At 42.2% G+C, this 20,511-nt stretch overlaps 1 protein-coding gene across 2 annotated transcripts in view; it reads left to right on the plus strand.

Moving 5' to 3' along the window:
- Positions 1-20,511, plus strand: part of LOC141140829 (protein kinase C epsilon type-like) — a 99,651-nt gene that overhangs the window by 61,817 nt on the left and 17,323 nt on the right. Inside the window, exon 1 of one of the 2 annotated variants that reach the window (XM_073628335.1) lies at positions 8,527-8,817. The exons of the other annotated variant lie outside the window; for it this stretch is intronic. Within the exon in view, the coding sequence (XP_073484436.1) occupies positions 8,542-8,817 (276 nt within the window). The 5' untranslated portion in view covers positions 8,527-8,541. Of the gene's footprint in view, positions 1-8,526; positions 8,818-20,511 lie in introns of those variants that run through there. 2 annotated transcript variants of the gene reach the window in all.

The raw sequence follows: 20,511 nt of genomic DNA on the forward strand, positions 1-20,511 counted from the left end.
GTGAAATTTTGGCATTAATATTGAAAATATGACTGATCATGCCAAAAAAGCTGCAATCTTTCTTGGTCTACCTGACCTTGGCTTGATATAAAAAATAATTTTCCACTTCTTAATAAGTGATTAAAAAATACTGACTGGCATATTCAAGGCTTTGGATATCTTTTAAAATCCTTTTAAAACCTGTGTGTGCCATTTTCTGTGTCTGTACCAAGGCCAAACATTCCAGGGTATGTAAACTTTTGACCAGGACCATTTGGGTGATTTCTGTTATCATTATAATTTAAAAAGGATCCAAAAAACTATGTGATAATAAATGGCTTCATGTGATTGCTATTCTTAAATAAAAGACAGTTTTTTGGCATGATCAGTCATATTTTCAATATTTCTGTCATTTCCTAATATGACCAGCTTTTCATATGGTTATAAGCACATGAGAAAATATAAATGACAGATGGTGATGAGCAAAGTCCAAAAGACACAGGCTGTGGTCTTAATGCTGAATAGTAGTAGTGCACATCACACCAAGATCCTCCAAACCGTGCGTCACACTCCCCTTAGGGGTTCTCACTCACCAGACATAAGCATAAAACAAGCCTTTAATATGCCCAGAAATACGTCATCCACATCTTGAGTTGAATCAAAACCGCAAAACACCTCCGCAGGTACTTGTCTGGATACTGGCCATCCTGGACTCTGCCACGACTGCTCATGAAGAACATCGACAAAGGAATCTTAACATCCTGCCAGTATGGAGCTCCACGTGTGTAGATGAAATTATGATATAAATCATCCCACTGAAGTGAAAAATAGGTTTCAGACTGTATATTCACCATCCAAGGCCGTCCATCTCCTCGAATTCTCAGGTGCGGTGTATTAAATTTGGACCAGCCATAGTTCGACTTACGTCCAAAAGCTCCCTCCATGTGCACAGTTGAGGACTCTTTGAAACGTACTCCTGTTCTCCAATTGACTTGCTTCAATCTTGTGTATACCCCTGAAGAACCAAACAGCACTTCTGTTACAAATTCTGATCTGTCATGCTTGTAACGAAATGTTCCACACTCCGCTTGAGTGCTTTCATCATATACTGCTTCCTCCCAGTCTGAATATAGATAACAGATACTCCAACCGCTAATAATCACAAAATAAGACAATATACAATATATATATATATATATATATATATATATATATATATATATAATATATACACACACAACATTCCAGTGTAGCTGTACAGTGAGTCCGATTAGTACAGATCAGACTGGATTTCTCGGTCACCCTGTGCACTATTAGAGACACAGGGCAACTTAGACATAGGAGGTGCATGGGGAGCTGAAACAAGTTTTTCCCAACCACCCCAAGGGATTCTGGGTTCCACCGCCCCCCCGCCCAAACTGACTCCGTCACACATTGTATCTTTCCTCTCCATTTACAGAAAGAAAAAAAACACAGGGGCAGGCTTTACAGTGATTGATCTCTGTGGTAGCCAATCAGAGGCTACCACAGCGATCAGGTGACTGTGAATCGGGAGATCTGGGTCCCAATCATTAGTACGGGGCCCAGAATGCTCGGTGAGACCCTGGTCTCTGTGCTGTGCGGTGCGCTTCCAGCACAAATGGAGGTACGTATATATGTGGCCCCACACAAAAAAGCCAAGTGCAGTGGGGCTGCATATATGTGTTACATTGTCGGGGAGGGGTGAAAGTAGCGTAGTGCTAAGAAGAAAAAAATGGCCTGGTCATGAAGGGGTAAAATGTTCAAGAGCTGAAGTGGTTAATGTTCTTCTAAATCACTGACGTGGAATAAACATTTAGTGAAGTCACAATTCCTAATCTGAATATTGTCAGTGATTTAAAGTGTTGAAACTTGAGGAGAGGTCAGCCCTGACAGCAGCTCACCACATGTCACCGCACCTCAGCTCCGGCAGCGTACAAGTTTTAATATTTCATTTTGTGACACTTAGGCATTCTGTGCCAGGAATGCGGGAAAAACCTTGCGCTTTCCTGGAGTGCAAAAGAAATGTGCTGCTCCTCAGCAGTTGAGTAGGGGTGCCATTAATTCTTAAAGGAGAAGTACAGCTAAAGCGGGTTTGGCTGTACTTCTCCTATGGATCACAGGAGTGCAGTTAGTTCTGCACTCCTGTGACCCGTTTCAGCAGACAGTGGGCTGGAGCCGGCTTTCAGCTGACGTCACAGAGCCGATCCAGGCTCGAGCAAGATCGCAAGACTGACAGCTGTGAGAACAGATTGATAGGCGGTGTTCGATCTCTCCGTTCTCAGTGTTAGCCGGTGGGGGGACAGAATCAGCATCGGATCGATGCTGCATCCACCTAGGTAAGTATGATTCTTTAACCCTTTCATGACTAAGCCTATTTTTGAAATTTGGTGTTTACAAGTTAAAATCCGTATTTTTTGCTAGAAAATTACTTAGAACCCCCAAACATTATATATATTTTTTTAGAAGAGAGTCTAAAGAATAAAATGGCGATTGTTGCAATATTTTTTATCACACGGTATTTGTGCAGCGGTGTTTTAAACGCAAATTTTTGGAAAAGTGACACTTTCATGAATTTTAAAAAATCCAAACAGTAAAGTTACCCCAATTTTTTTGTATAATGTGAAAGATGATGTTACGCCGAGTAAATAGATATCAAACATGTCACCCTTTATAATTGCACGCACTCGTGGAATGGCGACGAACTACGGTACCTATGAATTTCCATAGGTGACGCTTTAAAAATTTTTTACGGTTACCAGGTTTGAGCTACAGAGGAGGTCTAGGGCTAGAATTATTGCTCTCGCTCTGACGATCGCGGCGATACCTCACATGTGTGGTTTGAACACCGTTTACATATGCGGGCGCGACTTCCGTATGCGTTTTCTTCGCTGCGCGAGCTCGCGGGGACGGGGGCGCTTTAAAAATTTTTTTTTTTTTTTTTTTTTTTTTTATTTTATTTATTTTTGTACTTTTATACATTGTGTTTAAAAATTTTTTTTTTTTTTTACTTTTATTGCTGTCACAAGCAATGTAAACATCCCTTGTGACAGTAATATGTGGTGACAGGTACTCTTTATGGAGGGATGGGGGGTCTAAAAGACCCCCCATCCCTCCTTTACACTTCAAAGTATTCAGATCGCCGAAAACGGCGATTCTGAATACTGTGTACTTTTTTAAATTCGGCGCCATTGGCAGCCGAGTAAACGGGAAGTGACGTCATGACGTCGCTTCCGCGTTTACAATTAGAAGGCTGGAACGAAGCCGCTCACAGCTTCGTTCCAGCCCGCCCCCAGCCGCCGGAGATTCCCGAACGGACACCGGGCCTCCCGATCGCACGGGAGGCCCGGTAACAGCGGCGGGAGGCGGCGGGAGGGGGGGGATGTCCCCTCCCGCTCCTCCGGTATAACAGCCGAGCGGCTTTTAGCCGCATCGGTTGTTATATTCGGGTAGCCGATCGCCCGCTGAAAACAACGGTACCGGGATGATGCCTGCAGCTGCGGGCATCATCCCGGTATAACCCCAGAAAGCCGAGGACGCATATGTGCGTTCGGTCGGCGGGAAGGGGTTAAAAAAACAAAAAACATATTTCTCTTTTGATAGCAACCCCCTCCCCTCTACCACCACACATCTGCAGACGCTTGCATTTTCCCATACACCATGCAGTTCGTGCTTTATAGAATGGGCCGGGGACTTTTTTTCCTGTGTTTCTCGCAGGCAGGGCAGCCCATTGAAATGAATGAGATGCCCTACACATGATGTCTGGAGCTGCATGTTTAAATCATGGGTGCACGTGCAGAGGCGGCTCTAGGCTTTGTTAGGCCTTAGGCAAAACTTAGGCATGAGGCCCCACTCACGCCCATAATGGGAAAAATAATAAAAGTGATAAAAAATAAGTGTGTGTCCCTTTCCCACAGCGCTGCTGGCTTCTCTCCCGCTGACTGCTATAGGGGATCTTTAGGATGGAGGCCGGGAAAAGGGGCTGGTAAATGTAATTTACAAACCCCTTCCTTTTCTAAATGAACACAGTGAGTGATCGGTACTGATCACTCACTGTGTTCATTAATAACCTAAGCATAGTAAATTGTGTTTACTATGCTTTTGTTTATGAATTAACAGGAGCCTCTGTCTCCTGTTCATTAAACTGCAGTACAGCTGAGGCTACAGAGAAGGACTGGGTTCTCAGTCCCTTTCTCTGTTTCAAAAGTGAGATATCAGGGCTCTCTTTAGACCCCTGATATCTCACCAAAGAAACCTAAAAACTCACCAAAAAACATAAAACATTTTAAAAATTATAATAAAAAAACTGTAAAAAAATTTGATCTAAAATTTCTAATCAAACTAAAAAGCCATGCCCAATATGAAGCACAATTTAGCCACACTCACTGTTTTCTGTGGTGCGCTGTGTATGCCACAGGTCACCATCTCCCTAATAGGGGCCCCAATGCATTACTTTGTCCATGATGCTATTATGTTAGCATTCTACAATGGCAGTAAACCTGAGTAGGAAAAGAAAAGTGGAGGGTATGATGGCGGGTAGTATGTACATGAGAGGAGTGCGGAGTGTATAAGGAGAGAGAGACCCTATAGAAATGAGGCTCCTGTGCACAGTCCTGGGAAAGGACTCAGGTAAGTATCAAGGGGTAGCACACACAATGTTTTTTTATTTTCATGCATAAAATGCATGAAAGTAAAAAACCTACAGCTTTTTGGCTGCCCATACATTATACATTTTTTTATACAACTTTCCTTTAGATTTACCATATATATATATATATATATATATATATATATATATATATATATATATATATATATATATAATAGGAGGTCAAATCTAAACACTTTCAGTTTTTGTATGCAGTCAGGCAGGCCCTTGCACTACATAGTTAAAGATAAATCTAATGAAAATTGAATAAGAAAATTGTATAGTGTATGGCCAGCTTTATAACCATTTTATCTGTTTGGGGGGGGGAGTGGAGGTTATTTAATTTACAATGCTATTCGTAATAGGCAGCATGGAGGGGAGTATCTGCTGTGAGGCAAACAAGGCATTTGCCTGAAGTGATGCCACCCCCCCAGGGGACCACACTAAAGCCGAATGACGGCTACAGTGTGGTCATTCAGGTGCGGCGCACACCCAGTGTACTCTGATCACTGTGTCCTTCAGAACAGCTGATCAAAAATTAGGGTTAAAAGCCAATCACAGCAGCTCTTTGCTACGTGATCAGCTGAGTTCAATCATTGCTGATCACGATGTAAACTTGCCGGTTATCGACATTCCTTTCCTCCTGCTGTCCCAGCGTGAAAAGAGGAGAGAGCCAGTAAATGGCCAGTGTAAAAGGGGACATCTACACTGATAACCAGGACACTGATGGTCCGTGTCCTGATGATCAGTGCAGCCCCAACAGTGCCCATCAGTGCTGTGTATTAGTGCCAATCAGTGCCATCTATCAGTGCCAACCAGTGCCGCATATCAGTGCAGCTTCATCACTGCCTCCTTATCAGTGCCGCATATCGGTGCAGCTTCATCACTGCCTCCTTATCAGTGCCGCATATCGGTGCAGCTTCATCACTGCCTCCTTATGCAGTGCCAACCACTGCCCATCAGTGCTGCTTATCAGTGCCAACCAGTGCCCATCAGTGCCGCATACCAGTGTAGCTTCATCACTGCCTCCTTATCAGTGCCAACCAGTGCCGCATATCAGTGCCAACCAGTGGTCATCAGTGCCGTCTATCAGTGCCACATACCAGTGTAGCTTCATCACTGCCACCTTATCAGTGCCAACCAGTGCTGCATATCAGTGCCAACCAGTGCTCATCAGTGCCGTCTATCAGTGCCACATACCAGTGTAGCTTCATCACTGCCTCCTTATCAGTGCCCACCAGTGCTGTCACATCCTCTGTCCTGCCAAACCCATCCTCTGCCCTGATGTCTCGGGGTCTGATGAGGAAGCCGCAGCTGTTCACTGTGAATGGCTGTGGCTTTCCCAGGGAGACCCTGAGGCAATAACAGTATACTGCGCCTGGGGTGGGACAAATTTAGATGGGGGTGGGTGCTCAATTTTAGTTTGCCCAGGGTAGCACAAAAATAAAATACACCACCGGCCACTGATGCATTAGTGACCAGTCTCAGTTAATTAACCCCTCTGTGCTGCGTTAGTGGCACCGTTGTCAGGGTTTATTAACCCCTTCATGCTGCAGCATACAGAGGTTAATAAACCCTGACACCTGTACCACTAATGCAGCACAGAGGGGTTAATTAACTGCCACTGGTCACTAATGCATCAGTGGCCAGTGGTGTATTTTATTTTTGTGCTACCCTGGGCAAACTAAAATTGAGCACTCACCCCCATCTAAATTTGTCCCAGTGGCCAGTGTCAGTACATTAACCCCATCAATGCTGCATATTACTAATAGCATTAAAAATTAACGACCCCCTACCTCCCCCCCCAAAGAGTTAATCATTTCAGGCAGTTCACACAACTAAGATACTGACACAACAGTGCCTTCGGTTTTTAGCCTCTGCAAACTCACTTGCACAGGTGCACTTGCACTGGCTCCTCGTAGGTCTTGGCAGCAGCACTCACTCTCCTCTGCCTTTTTCATCCAGCCTCCCGGCCTGTGAATGACATCATGCCGGGATCACTCCGCCTCACAGAAGTGACTGCTTTGGACTGTGTGCTGGTGCACATAGCATACTCGCTATGTGCACCGCTCAGATAGAACACAGGGTAGCGGCGGCCGGCAGGTGTCACGCCGGTCTGCAGCAGTGCGGAGCAAGCGGCTTTTTTTACGAGGCATCTGAGGCCTCCCTGCTCCCTAGCGCAGTCCGCCCCTACTTCCTGACGAGTTCAGCAGTGGCCCGGCAGCCCCGCCTCCACCCCTACAACTCACAGCAGGCAGCGCTGTATACAAAAAGATGCTTTACCAGTCCGGCCCGCTCATCCCGCCAGCTTGGGGACACTGACCGGGACATTCCCTCCCACTCTCCCACACACACATCAGGCAAATTAGGCGGCCGCGAGGCCCCTATGAGGGCGAGGCCTAAGGCGACCGCCTTATTTGCCTAATTAGAGAGCCGCCTCTGTGCACGTGCACACGCAATAGTGTGAACCAAAGCTTAAAGTATAACTACTAAAGGCAAAAAAATTTTCGTTTTGGATAGAGTGGAGAGGGGTTAGAATGCTTGTAATTTTTTTATTGCTCTCTGTTCCCCTGTTTCACCCTCTCCATTTGTCCTGTTTACCAGTATCATTGAAAGTGAACGTAAGTTGTCCCCAGAAAAGTAATAGAGGGAAAATCTTTCAATGGGGACACTGTCCCGGCTATGGGACAGGAAGTGAAGGGAAATCTCCCCAATGGGACACAGATCTAAAAGGGGTTATAACACTCCCTTACTCTATCGAAAAGGAAAAAAAAGTTTTGCCTATAGTTCTACTTTGTAAATTGTAAACAGTGCAATGCATTAAAAAAATGCATCCCACCGCCCTATGAAACAAACACCTTGCCACACGCTAAAACTTTCACTTCCAATGATAATGGTAAACAGGACAAACAGAGTGGGTGGATCTCCCTAACAGGGGCACAGTCAGCAATAAAAACCCTGACAGGGGTTCTAATCCTAATCTATCTAAAACTAAAAAAAGAAAAGTTTTGTCTTTAGTTACACCTTAATGTGCATTTCTAGGTAAAACTTTTTATTAATAGCTTTGGATAGAGTGGTGGAATGAATAAGCTCACTAAATACGTTACAATCCAATTGTACAATCTTCATTAGATCTACCAACAAGCTTGTAGTGGAAGGGCCTGCCTGATTGGATAGATTAGGTAGATCCTCATATTAGATGGTTTGGTAGATCTAAAGTTGATTGTATGGTAATATGGTATAGCGTATGGTGAGTCCTAGACTCTCTGTCTAGTTTTTATCACTTTCATTGTCCCCATTGAGGAGATTCGCCCCTCTATGCATCTTGGTGACCAATGTAATTGAGAAAGTGAGGGGAAATCCACAATTTTAGAGTTGTCCCCAGAAAAAGAAGTGAGGTGGGTTGGTCTGATGGTGACCCCTGGAAGATTTCCTCTAGCTTCCTGTTGTGTCTCAGGTACGGGACGTGAAGGGAAATGTTCCCAGTGGTACACAGACAGCAATAAATAAATTGGCAAGTGGTTTTAACTCTTCCCTACTGCATCCAAAACCAAAACTATTTCATTCTTCTTATCCGAACATTCTCCTTGCTACGCAAACAGTCTCTGCTGTTTTATCGATCATTCCCAATGACTTACAAAGTATGGAAGCCACTGGATCAACATAACAGCCATGATAGTGCATCTCAGGAGGTGAGGACAGACATGACAGTACATCTCAGGAGGTGAGGACAGACATGACGGTACATCTCAGGAGGTGAGGACAGACATGACGGTACATCTCAGGAGGTGAGGACAGACATGACAGTACATCTCAGGAGGTGAGGACAGACATGACGGTACATCTCAGGAGGTGAGGACAGACATGACAGCACATCTCAGGAGGTGAGGACAGACATGACGGTACATCTCAGGATTGCAGGGCAGCTGCAGGCCGTGTGTGAAATCCCCACTCCCTCCCTTCTCCCTCCTGGCAGTAGCTGTAGAGAGCATTTCAGGAGGAGACTGGATAACAAAACAGCCGCATGGAACACTGGGATGTGTACTCTGGAATGCAGAAAAAAAGTTTCAACACCCACAAATTCTAGTAAACAGGGAAGGAGAGCAGAGAGGGCCAGAAGGACTGCTAAACAACCAAGCACTCAGAGCAAATCTTCTGCACTGCCAGGACAGGTGAGCCACTGATGTATGTGTTCCTTACTGCTGACAGCCTATTAGGAAGGAGACTAATTACTTCTAGACACTTTAACATGCAGGGACCATAATTCAAGTGGTTGTAAACCTCTGAAATATGAACAAAGCATATTCCTCTATTGTGTGTATTTGTCTCAGTCCAGAACACATTGGGGTTGATTTGCTAAAGGCAAATAGACTGTGCACTCTGCAAAGGCAATTGCTCCAGTGCTTAGTAAATGAGGTTAAGGTTCCCTTCGCAAAGAATTTCCAATCATGTGCAAGGAAAATAAACAAAAAACAGCATTTTTGGTTGCACATGATTGGATGTTGGAAGTAAGCAGAGCTTCTACTCATTTACTAAGCTCTGGAGCAACTGCTCTTGAAGAGTGCAACTGTACTTTGCAAACTGCACAGTCTACATGCCTTTAGTAAATCAACCCCAAAGAGTCTGACTGAGGACACTCTGTCTGTAAGGTTTTGTGACAGTAAATTTGTGATTTAAGTTAAATTTGTAATTGTCACACTCAGTTTCACCGTCTAATGTAATTGTTAGGTTTGAAAAATTCAAGGCCGCCTCATTTTGCATTATGTATTCCATTGCGTCCGAAAATATTGCATCCTTGCGAATAGCAATCCTCAGAGAAAATTGCAAACTTTTTTGAACCCACTCTGTCCAACCAATATCCAAAACAAATTCGGAAAACTGTTCAACATAACGAATATGCCAAAATAAAATTCTTCAATGAATGAATGAATGAATGCATTTGACGCAAAATTAACATTTTCGACATGCACAACCAGTGACCCATCTGTGTTTTTATCAGCAGCCTTTTGTCCTTCTATGTCAGTATAGTGTAGTGCTACCCCTGCAGAAGCTGCTAGTAGAATTGGGTCTTCTGCTCTTTCTTCGGCCCTAGCCAGAGCTCCATCCATCTGACACCAACTGAATATCTTGACCAGGGAGGCTCTCGGTAGTAACACAAAAAAGATACACACCGAAAGAACGCTTAAAGGTATGAAGCTGTGGGCAAAGTCACTTTAAAAGGGTGGATCTATGAGCTTGATATACTTTACAAGGCAAGCTCAGTCTCAGTAGCAAAGCAATCTGCTTTCTAACTCACTTCCTCAACCTGCAGGCAGAAATCACAGTGGCAGGGGAGTGATGGAAGTCTACAGCAGGGGTGCCCAACTGCTGGCCCACGGGCCAAACCACTGATGTGGTCCGCCACCTGCTGCGGGTTGGCAAACCCAGATTGCAGGTTCCCAACCTGCCATCCCGGAGCATCAGTGTAAAGAGCGGAGCCGGCACTAGAGGATGAAGAGCTGATGTCTGTCACAGGTAGAGTGATACCAAATGTATAAAATATATAAAATTGATGCACTCTAATCACTGATCAGTCAGCATAAATAATGTGCCAAATGTGCAAAAACATTACAATAAGTGTAAAGCCTGTGATTAAATAAATAATCCTGGTGCTAGTGTAAATAAATCTTCCACAGTGCTCAATAATATTATAAAAAACACATATACCACTCTGTTGAATAAATAACCATAATAAGAAAATGTGAAATATAACAGAATCCTGGTGCTAAACGCCACAAAAACTATATTAAAATGTGAGAAAAAAACAATCATTTTGTGTACCCTGCTACACGTCTGTGTTAAAAATAAAATAAAAAACACTCTGGTGTGTGTTTTCAATATGTGCAGTCTTAGGGAGAAAGTGTTTTTAGTGATGGTATATTGCTCCGGAATCTATAAGCAATTGTGCCCGCAGTTAATTCCTTATAAGCTAAATTGATTGATTAGAGTGTTAAATCGTTGTTCATGCCTTGTTTTAGCATCCTGCTGGTATGTAAGTCATATGATTCTCAACACCGGCGATTTTATGAAAGACAAGCAAAGACATTCATCATTGCGTGGTGAACTAGGTAAGAGGACACAAGCAAAACTACTAAGAGATACACTCACGTGCGCCCGGTCGTATAAAGGCATATAAGTATGCAGATTGCAGTCAGCCGCTGTGGACGAGACTTAGCTCAACAAACCGCTGCAGTTCAACTCCAAGTGTCAAACTTATATGTAATTTCTAATTAGCCGCAAATATATCTTGGCATAATATATGTAATGTATTAATTATTTTAAATGTGCATATATTTATATATGTATATATAATTGTGTAGTATGCATTAGGCACCTTAGCATGTGATAGAGATTTGTTCCACAAGGGGGCGCAGTGTGGTGTCCTTATTATGTATGTGAACCAATTTTGTACTGCCCCATGTTAGGTCCAGGGAATGGGTTCTGACATGGGAGATAACATTTCTCGTCTTCCCTTTATTATCTGCGAGGATGCAATACTGATATGCACCACTGGAGAGAGTCTATTATCCCTCGCAGCATTCATTTTAGATTGATAATTGTATTTTGTTTCATTTGTATCAATTTATAATTGTTATCTTGTTACTATTAATTGTTTTTTAAACCTGTTTTTTAAACCTGTATCAAGTAAAGATCGTTTTAAATAAACACACATATAAGTATAAGCAGCAAGCAGGATGATGACCCAATTAAACACAGCGCTGTATCCATGGTGACCGGAATGCCATTGGATTTAAATACTGAGACTGTGGCATCTCGAGTCTATCCTTGAGAAAGTCACGTGACAGTGACGCAGCGCGTGGGAGGAGCCTAGGACGCTCAGTGCAGTTTGACACTTGGAGTTGAATTGCAGCGGTTTGTTGAGCTAAGTCTCGTCCACAGCGGCTGACTGCAATCTGCATACTTATATGCCTTTATACGACCGGGCGCACGTGAGTGTATCTCTTAGTAGTTTTGCTTGTGTCCTCTTACCTAGTTCACCACGCAATGATGAATGTCTCTGCTTATCTTTCATAAAATCGCCGGTGTTGAGAATCATATGAATTACATACCACCAACATGAATACGGCTGAAGCAGGATGCTAAAACAAGGTATGAACAACGATTTAACACTCTAATCAATCAATTTAGCTTATAAGGAATTAACTGCGGGCACAATTGCTTATAGATTCCGGAGCAATATACCATCACTAAAAACACTTTCTCCCTAAGACTGCACATATTGAAAACACACACCAGAGTGTTTTTTATTTTATTTTTAACACAGACTTGTAGCAGGGTACACAAAATTATTGTTTTTTCTCACATTTTAATATAGTTTTTGTGGCGTTTAGCGCCAGGATTCTGTTATATTTCACATTTTCTTATTATGGTTATTTATTCAATAAAGTGGTATATGTGTTTTTTATAATATTATTGAGCACTGTGGAAGATTTATTTACACTAGCACCAGGATTATTTATTTAATCACAGGCTTTGCACTTATTGTAATGTTTTTGCACATTTGGCACATTATTTATGCTGACTGATCAGTGATTAGAGCGCATCAATTTTATATATTTTATTCATACTTTGTGGGATTTTGATGACCTTTTATTGATAGCAGCTTAATTTAATCTGATTAGTCAACCTTTTTATTGAGTCCTTATTGGAATTTTATTTAGAATTTTACACTAATCTATCAAATTGTATCCATCTCAGCGCTTGGTTTTTTATTTTATTTTATGATACCAAATGTACTCTGCCTGTGAAAGGAACGATTCAGGAGGCATCAGCTCTGCTCTCTACTGCAGCCTCATGCTTCCTTTAGCGCCGGCAACTGTCACACTGATGCTCGGGGGATGGTGGGTCAGGAACCAGCCAGCAATACCCACCAACAGTACTCGCCAGCAGTACGCACCAGCAATACCAGTGAGGAGTACCAGCCAGAAGTACCCACCAGCAGTACCAGCCAGCAGTACCCAGCAGCAGTGCCCACCAGCAGTACCCGTCAGCATTACCAGCCTGACTTGTGTCCTTTTACACCCGCCTATCTCCAATCCGATCTGTCCTGTTCTGTCTGGGCTGATCGGATCAGAGGGCCCATAGAGTAGAGTGGGCTGTGTCCGTGTCTGCTCTGCATATGCAAAGTGGACACGGACCTGTCAGCTTTCTGCTCCGCTCATTGTGGTCATATTTTTCCTCAATAAACTTCTTTGAGATAAAAAAAAAAAAAGATGCAGCTGTAACAGCGGTCTCCCTCATGTTCCTGCGGCTGCCAGGTCTCCCCGGGGCAACCTCTTTCACTCGAAACAGTGGTCCCTTAAGCCTCTCCAGCATCTTTGTGAACTCCAGCCCAATCCAATCCAGAACAGCCTGGCTTAGCACAAACTCTCCGACCCTCTTTCCTCTTACACAGACTCTCTCCAACTCACTTGGGTCTTCTGGGCCTTTTAATTTTCAGGAACAGCATGGCTCAACACAAACTCTCCGACCCTCTTTCCTCTTACACAGTCTCTCTACAACTCACTTGGGTCTTCCTGGGCTTTTCCTTTAATATGCTCAAACCCCTTGGTGTATGCTCATGAATGCTGTAATTTCAGCTTAACTGTATGGAGAGTACTGCTTTCAGCATACACTTCCCAGAAGTCTCTGTGCACCTGTACTAATACTATGGCGAATAAAGTGCTGAACACTGCCACAGTGGTACAATAGTATGAATGCAGCCTTAGTCACTACACAATCCCTCACAATGTTTACTTTATTTCAGCTTCACTAAAACACACCATGCAAACCTACAATAGCACTCACCATAAGTATCAGCACTGGAAATTCCATTACAGTAATAGACAGTATTAAAAGAGAAGTATGTTTTTTTTCTTTATTTAATAATCATACTTACCTAGGTGGATGCAGTATTGGTCTGATGCTGCATCTGTCCCCCTGGTGTTTCTAAGACTGAGAACCGAGCGATCTAACACCATCAATTGCTCGATTCTCACAGCTCCCCAAGCAGAGAGCTGCTGACTGTTAGTTACTGGCTCTCTGCTCTGCCCCCCCCCCCCCCCCAGCTTAGGCTCTCAGTGGCTCGCTCCATTGTTGTGATCTTACCCGAGCCTGGAGCGTCTCTGTGAAGACAGCAGACAGCGGACTTCAGCTTGCTGTCTGCTGAAAACGGGTCACATGAGTGCAGAACAAACTGTACTCCTGTGATCCACAGGAGAAGTACAGTCAAATGAGTTTTGGCTGTACTTCTAATTTAAACCTCTGATAGATTTTATGATACTTGGCTACAAGAATGAATCAAAGGGCAAGATTGATATTGATGACAAGGGCTTATTGTGCTCTTTGTGTTGTGTGCTTTTATGAAGATGGAAAAAAATACACATTATAAGACATCTGCTATTGCTTTATCTATAGCCAAAGCTTTTTATGGCTAGAGTAGAAAAGACTTATTTTTTTTGTAGTCTGTGTCCTGCTGGAGAGAATTCCCTGAACTTCCTATTTTGGAGACACAGCAGGAAATGAGAGGAGATCTTTCTAAAGTAATTGGAATGGGATTGTACACCCCATTAACACCCATCATACCATAAGAACATATCTAAAATATAAAATAAACACACAACAAGGATCGTTGAAAAGCTTAGGCCGCGGCCCCTTTATTGGGTTTAAAACAATTTTAATTATGAAATGAACTTTAACCTTTAATGCTGACTTGGTTAAATTGATGATAGGCAACTCCTATCCTCATATTGATTAGTGGTTCCAAATTAATAATAACTACTGCAGTATGGAACAGACACAAAAGATACGCTCAGCATCTTTCCAAATAACTGTTCTGCTTTATTATGACGCAATTGAAGGTTTTTATGCACATGATTACGTAGGTATCAATATTACAATTGTAAGTTTATGGTAACAAGGGGCGTTACATAGGCAGGCTAATTCTAATCAGGACTTGAAAGAATGTAAACATTTACTGAAAACATTATTAGTGCTGTGTGCACAGTGAGGGCAGTGTGCAATACATACAAAATACAATACAATTATATACAGAACTTACAAATTTCCATTACAATACCAAACAGAACCGCTGTTAACCATTAACAGACCAACATGCTTAGTCACTAAGACTCAAGCAGCAATATCTTATATCAACCAAATAACAGTTTACTAACCACTGTCCACCCACAAAGTGGGCGACATTACCCAAAAGCCAGGTTACCAAGCTGGCCCCACCTGGCCGGCCTAAACAATCGCTTTTTACAATCCAGCATTGAAAATGCCCTTGCCAATGACTGAGAAAATGCACCAAAAACATACCTCTCAAATTTGAATGATAAAGAGGGACACCCTTTTACACAGTAAATAGCAAAGAACATGTCCCTGCTTACAGGGACCTCAAAGATCTAATATGCAAAATGATTGGCTAAACAACACAAGTGCTTTTTTTGTACCTCTACTTTACCTTTTATAATGGCTTTTCAAAATAACAAATGCAGTAATCTGGATAAAAAGTTTAGTGCAGCATAACACTTTTGGCAGTAAAATAGTACATTTTATATAGAGATGAACACCTCAGACCAAAACGAGGGACAGAGGGATTAGGTCCCAAAGGAGGGACAACTGGGCACTATGCCAAACACTGCTAGACCTCTGATGTAACTCTCCAGTTCACAATAGGGAAAATGAAGTCACTAATAATGTGTATACAGTAAATCAGCATATCCGTCAATTCACATTTTATGATAACTGTAACATAAACTGAAGCCCAGGCCTAGAAAACCACTTATTTGTAGTTTTATTTAGAAGGTCTAAGATTTTGAATCCACCTAAATAATTCCCTTCCAGGTGAACAAGCATATCCAATACAGCTCACACTTGTAAATAGGGAAAATGATCAGCCAACTATTCCAAATACCTTCCCCATATACCCTGCAAGAGAAAGAGAATTTTAACAGGAGGATAATAAAATCCTCCGCACCAAAAAACATATGAATGTTGACTATTCATACTATTATATATATATATATATATATATATATATATATATATATATATATATATATATATATTTTTTTTTTTTTTTTATTTTTTTTTTTACATTTTTTTATTTTATTTTTTATTATTACTATTATTAAAAAAAGGCAGGAACATATGTAATAAATGCAAAGAGCAGGATTGACATAAAGAGCAGGGCACCCATCTACATTCTGATGCATTCCCTATATAGCAGCTGCATATCCTGCACCATCAACATCTTTTAGGGACAGATTTAAAATTATGATTGTGATAAATGAGAGCCATTCAAATGCGACAGAAAAAGAAAGGAAAGCCCTGCAAATAGTTAAAATTGCTGAATCAGCTCTATTGGGCAATGAGAATGGCCTAAGGCATGAAATAACTGCCTATCCTTGTCTTGCTAATCCAATTCTGCAAACACTTTTGTCCAGTAAGTTATCAACTTACTTCAACTAACCAGACTGAATTTAGTGGGAAAGCAGTTCTAAAGTATTTTATATGCAGAAGAACAGATTGATTACATAGCAGTAGCGAAATTACATGACATGTTGAATGCAATTTACGACTCAACAGCAATATAAACATAGCTTCTGAAAACCTTTTCAGAACTCCTTACCAAAAGCGAGAATTGTATGCAAAGTCATTGTGTCTCAAACTCCTACTAACAGTTTTGATGAGAGTGTGGAAACAACCACTTTGATACATGTCATATAAAGGCCAAAAGAGTTCTGCAGAGTCCTCAAAGGAGAAGCAACCAATGACATAGATAATGCAGGTTGTTTCAGCAAGGGAATGGAATATAATATCGCATATAACTGCAAGCGAAAAACTGGTTTTAAGGACATTGTAGGCCTTTGAATAGCGCTGGGGTAACCAGTGTCCTGAAACAGTGTAAACATAGCAAAACAAAACATCAGCTAATAAATGTTTTGCTACCCTGAAAATGTCATACTTTAACCTAAATATTAAATGAAGACCAGGAAGAACCATATATCTTAGACAATTAATTGCATAAAAACGCTTTTCTAACATTCATCGATAAGAGGCTCTGGCGGGTGAACTGCTTGCTCCAAAGTGCAACAGCCACAGCAACAGGGAAGAGCCCAAGTGAACAATATTCTTAGGGATACCATGTAAATACAATATTCTGGTCAAAATGCTGAACACTATTTGCCAGACTGGAAATTACCACATTCAATAGATTTTGTTGCATCTGTAGACAACTGGAAAATGCTCATCTAAAACAAAATTCACCCTGCCACATAGAGCCAACATTTTACGTTGAAATAAATTTGCACCAAAACCAGTAGATACTCTTTTACCTTCTAACCAAACCAACATGCCAGTAAGAAAATTTAAGGCCTGAGATGAGAAGCACCCAGTCCACTAGTAAAATTCTGCTCATAGACATAATGCCTGATACAAACACCAAAAAGCCCAAGGACAACTGAATCACATAAATAGTATTACTAGTTTCTGATAAGGTGGTTCTGAAAAGATACCATGTCTTTTGTAGGAGTCTAAAACTCCATCCTGGCCAACTCTATAACAACACCCAGGAAATAATGTGGAGCAAGGCAGAACTATGATTCAGCAGCCAAAGAGACATGATAAGATTCATTGACCATCAAAGTGGAAGACCAGGGGATCACTTTCCCCATGCTCACTGGACTATGGCTTTGAGAACAAACTTCCTACCAGGAAACAGTATTTTGCAAAGCAAATTTCTGCAGCACTATAGTAGAAATACACTGTGATTTACTAAAAGAAAAGCAGAGCTCTGAACTGAATTAAAGCGGGATTCCGGCCACTAAATTTTTTTTTTAAAAGTCAGCAGCTACAAAAACTGTAGCTGCTGACTTTAAATAAGTAGACTTACCTGTCCTGGGTGCCCGCGATGTCGGCCACCTGAGGCCGACCTATCCCTCGGCTCTCGCCACCGCCATCCTAACTAAGGGAAACAGGCAGTGGAGTCTTGTGGCTTCACTGCCAGTTTCCTACTGCGCATGCGCGAGCGGCGCTCTGTGAATGGCCTGTGGTTTTCTGGGAACACACACAGTTCCCAGAAGGCAACGGGGCTGCTCACTGAGGAGCAGGACACGCCGCGGCATAGGAAGAGGCAGATTAGGATGACTGCCTAGCAACAAGGCTTCAGGTAAGTTTAATTTTTTTTTTTTCAAATGTTTTTTTTTTTTTTTTTTCATTTTTTTACGATTTTTCAGGCTATTTTTTATTTTAGGGTGGCCCTCCACTTTAAGAGGAAGAGGAGCATTGGAGAATGCAGATCTCTTTGGCTGAGCCACAGAGGGGATCATGTATCTACACCAAGAGCCTTACAATGCTTCACTATTTCAATCTTCATGCTGCTTATCAAAAAAAAAAAAATACATTTGAGATGAAGCAAGAAGAGAATGACTAGGGAGTTACAAGCTCCTGACCAAAAGCATAGAATAAACAAAAAAGATTTAATGTCAGATTTGACTAAAAGTGCATCTGACAAAAATGATCTAATCACAAAAAGAGCTTGATATATTGTAGATTTAGGTATATCAATGAGAATAGGCTATCACCAATTGGATCAATAAAGAACAGGAACCCTTAGGAACTGACATATGATTAAACTCATTGGATTCTTCAGGAATCACAGCTAGAGGTGATAGCTTAAATAAACAAATGGAGGAACTATATGAGGTGGGATCCTCTCTTTTTAAACATTTTAAAAACAGTATCATGCTAACAAGTTATTTTCTGTGACACATGGTGTACTGTATTTGTACTGCTCTTTAACCACTTCCCTACCCGCCCGTAGTCATATGACGTCCACAGATGGGATCTCCCATCCTGGGTGGACGTCATATGACGTTCTGGGATTCCAGGCCGTCTAGGGGGCGCGCGCCCGCCGCGTTCCTCGGGACCCGGTGCGTGTGCCCGGCGGCCGCGATGTCCGCCGGGCACCCGCGATTGCCCGTTAACCGGGCCGGCATGTGGATCTGTGTGTGTAAACACACAGATCCACAGCCTGTCAGCTCTGAGGAGAGCGATCTGTGTTCCCAGAACGGAGGAACACAGATCAGTCTCCTCCCCTAGTGCGTCCCCTCCCCCTTCAGTTAGAATCATTCCCTAGGAAACATATTAACCCCTCCCCGCCCCCTAGTGGTTAACCCCTTCACTGCCTGTCACATTTACACAGTAATCAATGCAATTTTATAGCATTGATCGCTGTATAAATGTGAATGGTCCCAAAAATGTGTCAAAAGTGTCCGATGTGTCCGTCATAATGTCGCAGTCACCAAAAAAAATCGCGATCGCCGCTAAAAAAAATAAAAAAAAAAAAAAAAAAAAAAAATGCCATAAATCTATCCCGTATTTTGTAGACGCTATAACTTTTGCGCAAACCAATCAATATACGGTTATTGCGATTTTTTTTTACCAAAAATATGTAGAAGAATACGTATCGGCCAAAACTGAGGAAAAAATGTGTTTTTTAAAAAAAAAATTGGGATATTTATTATAGCAAAAAGTAAAAAATATTGTGTTTTTTTCAAAATTGTCGCTCTTCTGTTGTTTATAGCGCAAAGAAATAAAAACCGCAGAGGCGATCAAATACCACCAAAAAAAAGCTCTATTTGTGGTGAAAAAAAGGACGTCAATTTCTTTTGGGTACAACGTCGCACGACCGTGCAATTGACGTTTAAAGTGCGACAGTGCTGAAAACTAAAAATTGGCCTGGGAAGGAAGGGGGTGAAATTGCCCGGTATTGAACCGGTTAACGTTTCATAATAAAAAAAAGTAGGAAAAATGATGTATAAAAACAATATTTAGGCAACTCATTCACTAATTTAAAACTTACATGCCTTAAACAGCCTAATTCCTGTGAAGGAAGTAAATAAAACCCTCAGAAAAGCCAATGATGATAAGCTGACTGATCAGTGTGTTAGGGGAGATTTTGGGGTTACATGACATTTGTAGGACTTAAGCCCAGTATCCTGATCACACCTTTTATGCCCAAAACTCCCCCCCCTCCAAATCCTTAACAAATGACTTGACCAGGTTTTGGAGTAAATGGCCTTGACGGCCTTTTTAATAACTACTTATAAAATTAAATAAATAACATCTTCATAAATAACCATTAAACTTTAATATACTTTTTAGTGTCATAAAGGGAAACAACATCCCACTGGTCACTGCGAACAACTTCTTTTAAACTTTAGGCCTCCGGTTGGAAACCCCTGACTCGGAGGCGGTACCCAACCTTCGCAGTGGCCTACCCTTTTTAACCCTTCCAGGTTAACCCCTCGTAACTTGAAAGTACCAGAAACAATCCCCATCCCATGGATGGGTACCAGAAACAACCCCCATCCTTTCATGGATGGGTACCAGAAACAACCCCCATCCCATGGATGGGTACCAGAAACAACCCCCATCCCATGGATGGGTACCAGAAACAACCCCCATCCCATGGATGGGTACCACATGTTCCATACATGTAACCTCTATCTTCTTCTTCTCCAGTGACCCAACACTGACCTGTCCCTTACCCCCTTTTTAACCAACTCAGGGCGGGTGGGTGGGAATCGCTTCCTCCTCCGCTCTACAACTGACGTCACTTCCCGCTTTCCATTCCTCTCTTCGGCTCTGAGCGCCGCCTTCTCCCAGACCCTTCCCCTTTTCTAAAAGGGGAAACACCGCTCTTAAAACGGCAACTGTGCTGTCCAGCACTGTCATGCCATCCCTGCACCCATTTCTCTCCTGTCCTTAGCTCCGGGACTCTCTTGAGTGCCTAACAACCCTGTCATGCTGTAATGCTG

The sequence above is a fragment of the Aquarana catesbeiana genome, linkage group LG04 (genome assembly GCF_042186555.1).
Source record: "Aquarana catesbeiana isolate 2022-GZ linkage group LG04, ASM4218655v1, whole genome shotgun sequence".
Lineage (NCBI taxonomy): Eukaryota > Metazoa > Chordata > Amphibia > Anura > Ranidae > Aquarana > Aquarana catesbeiana.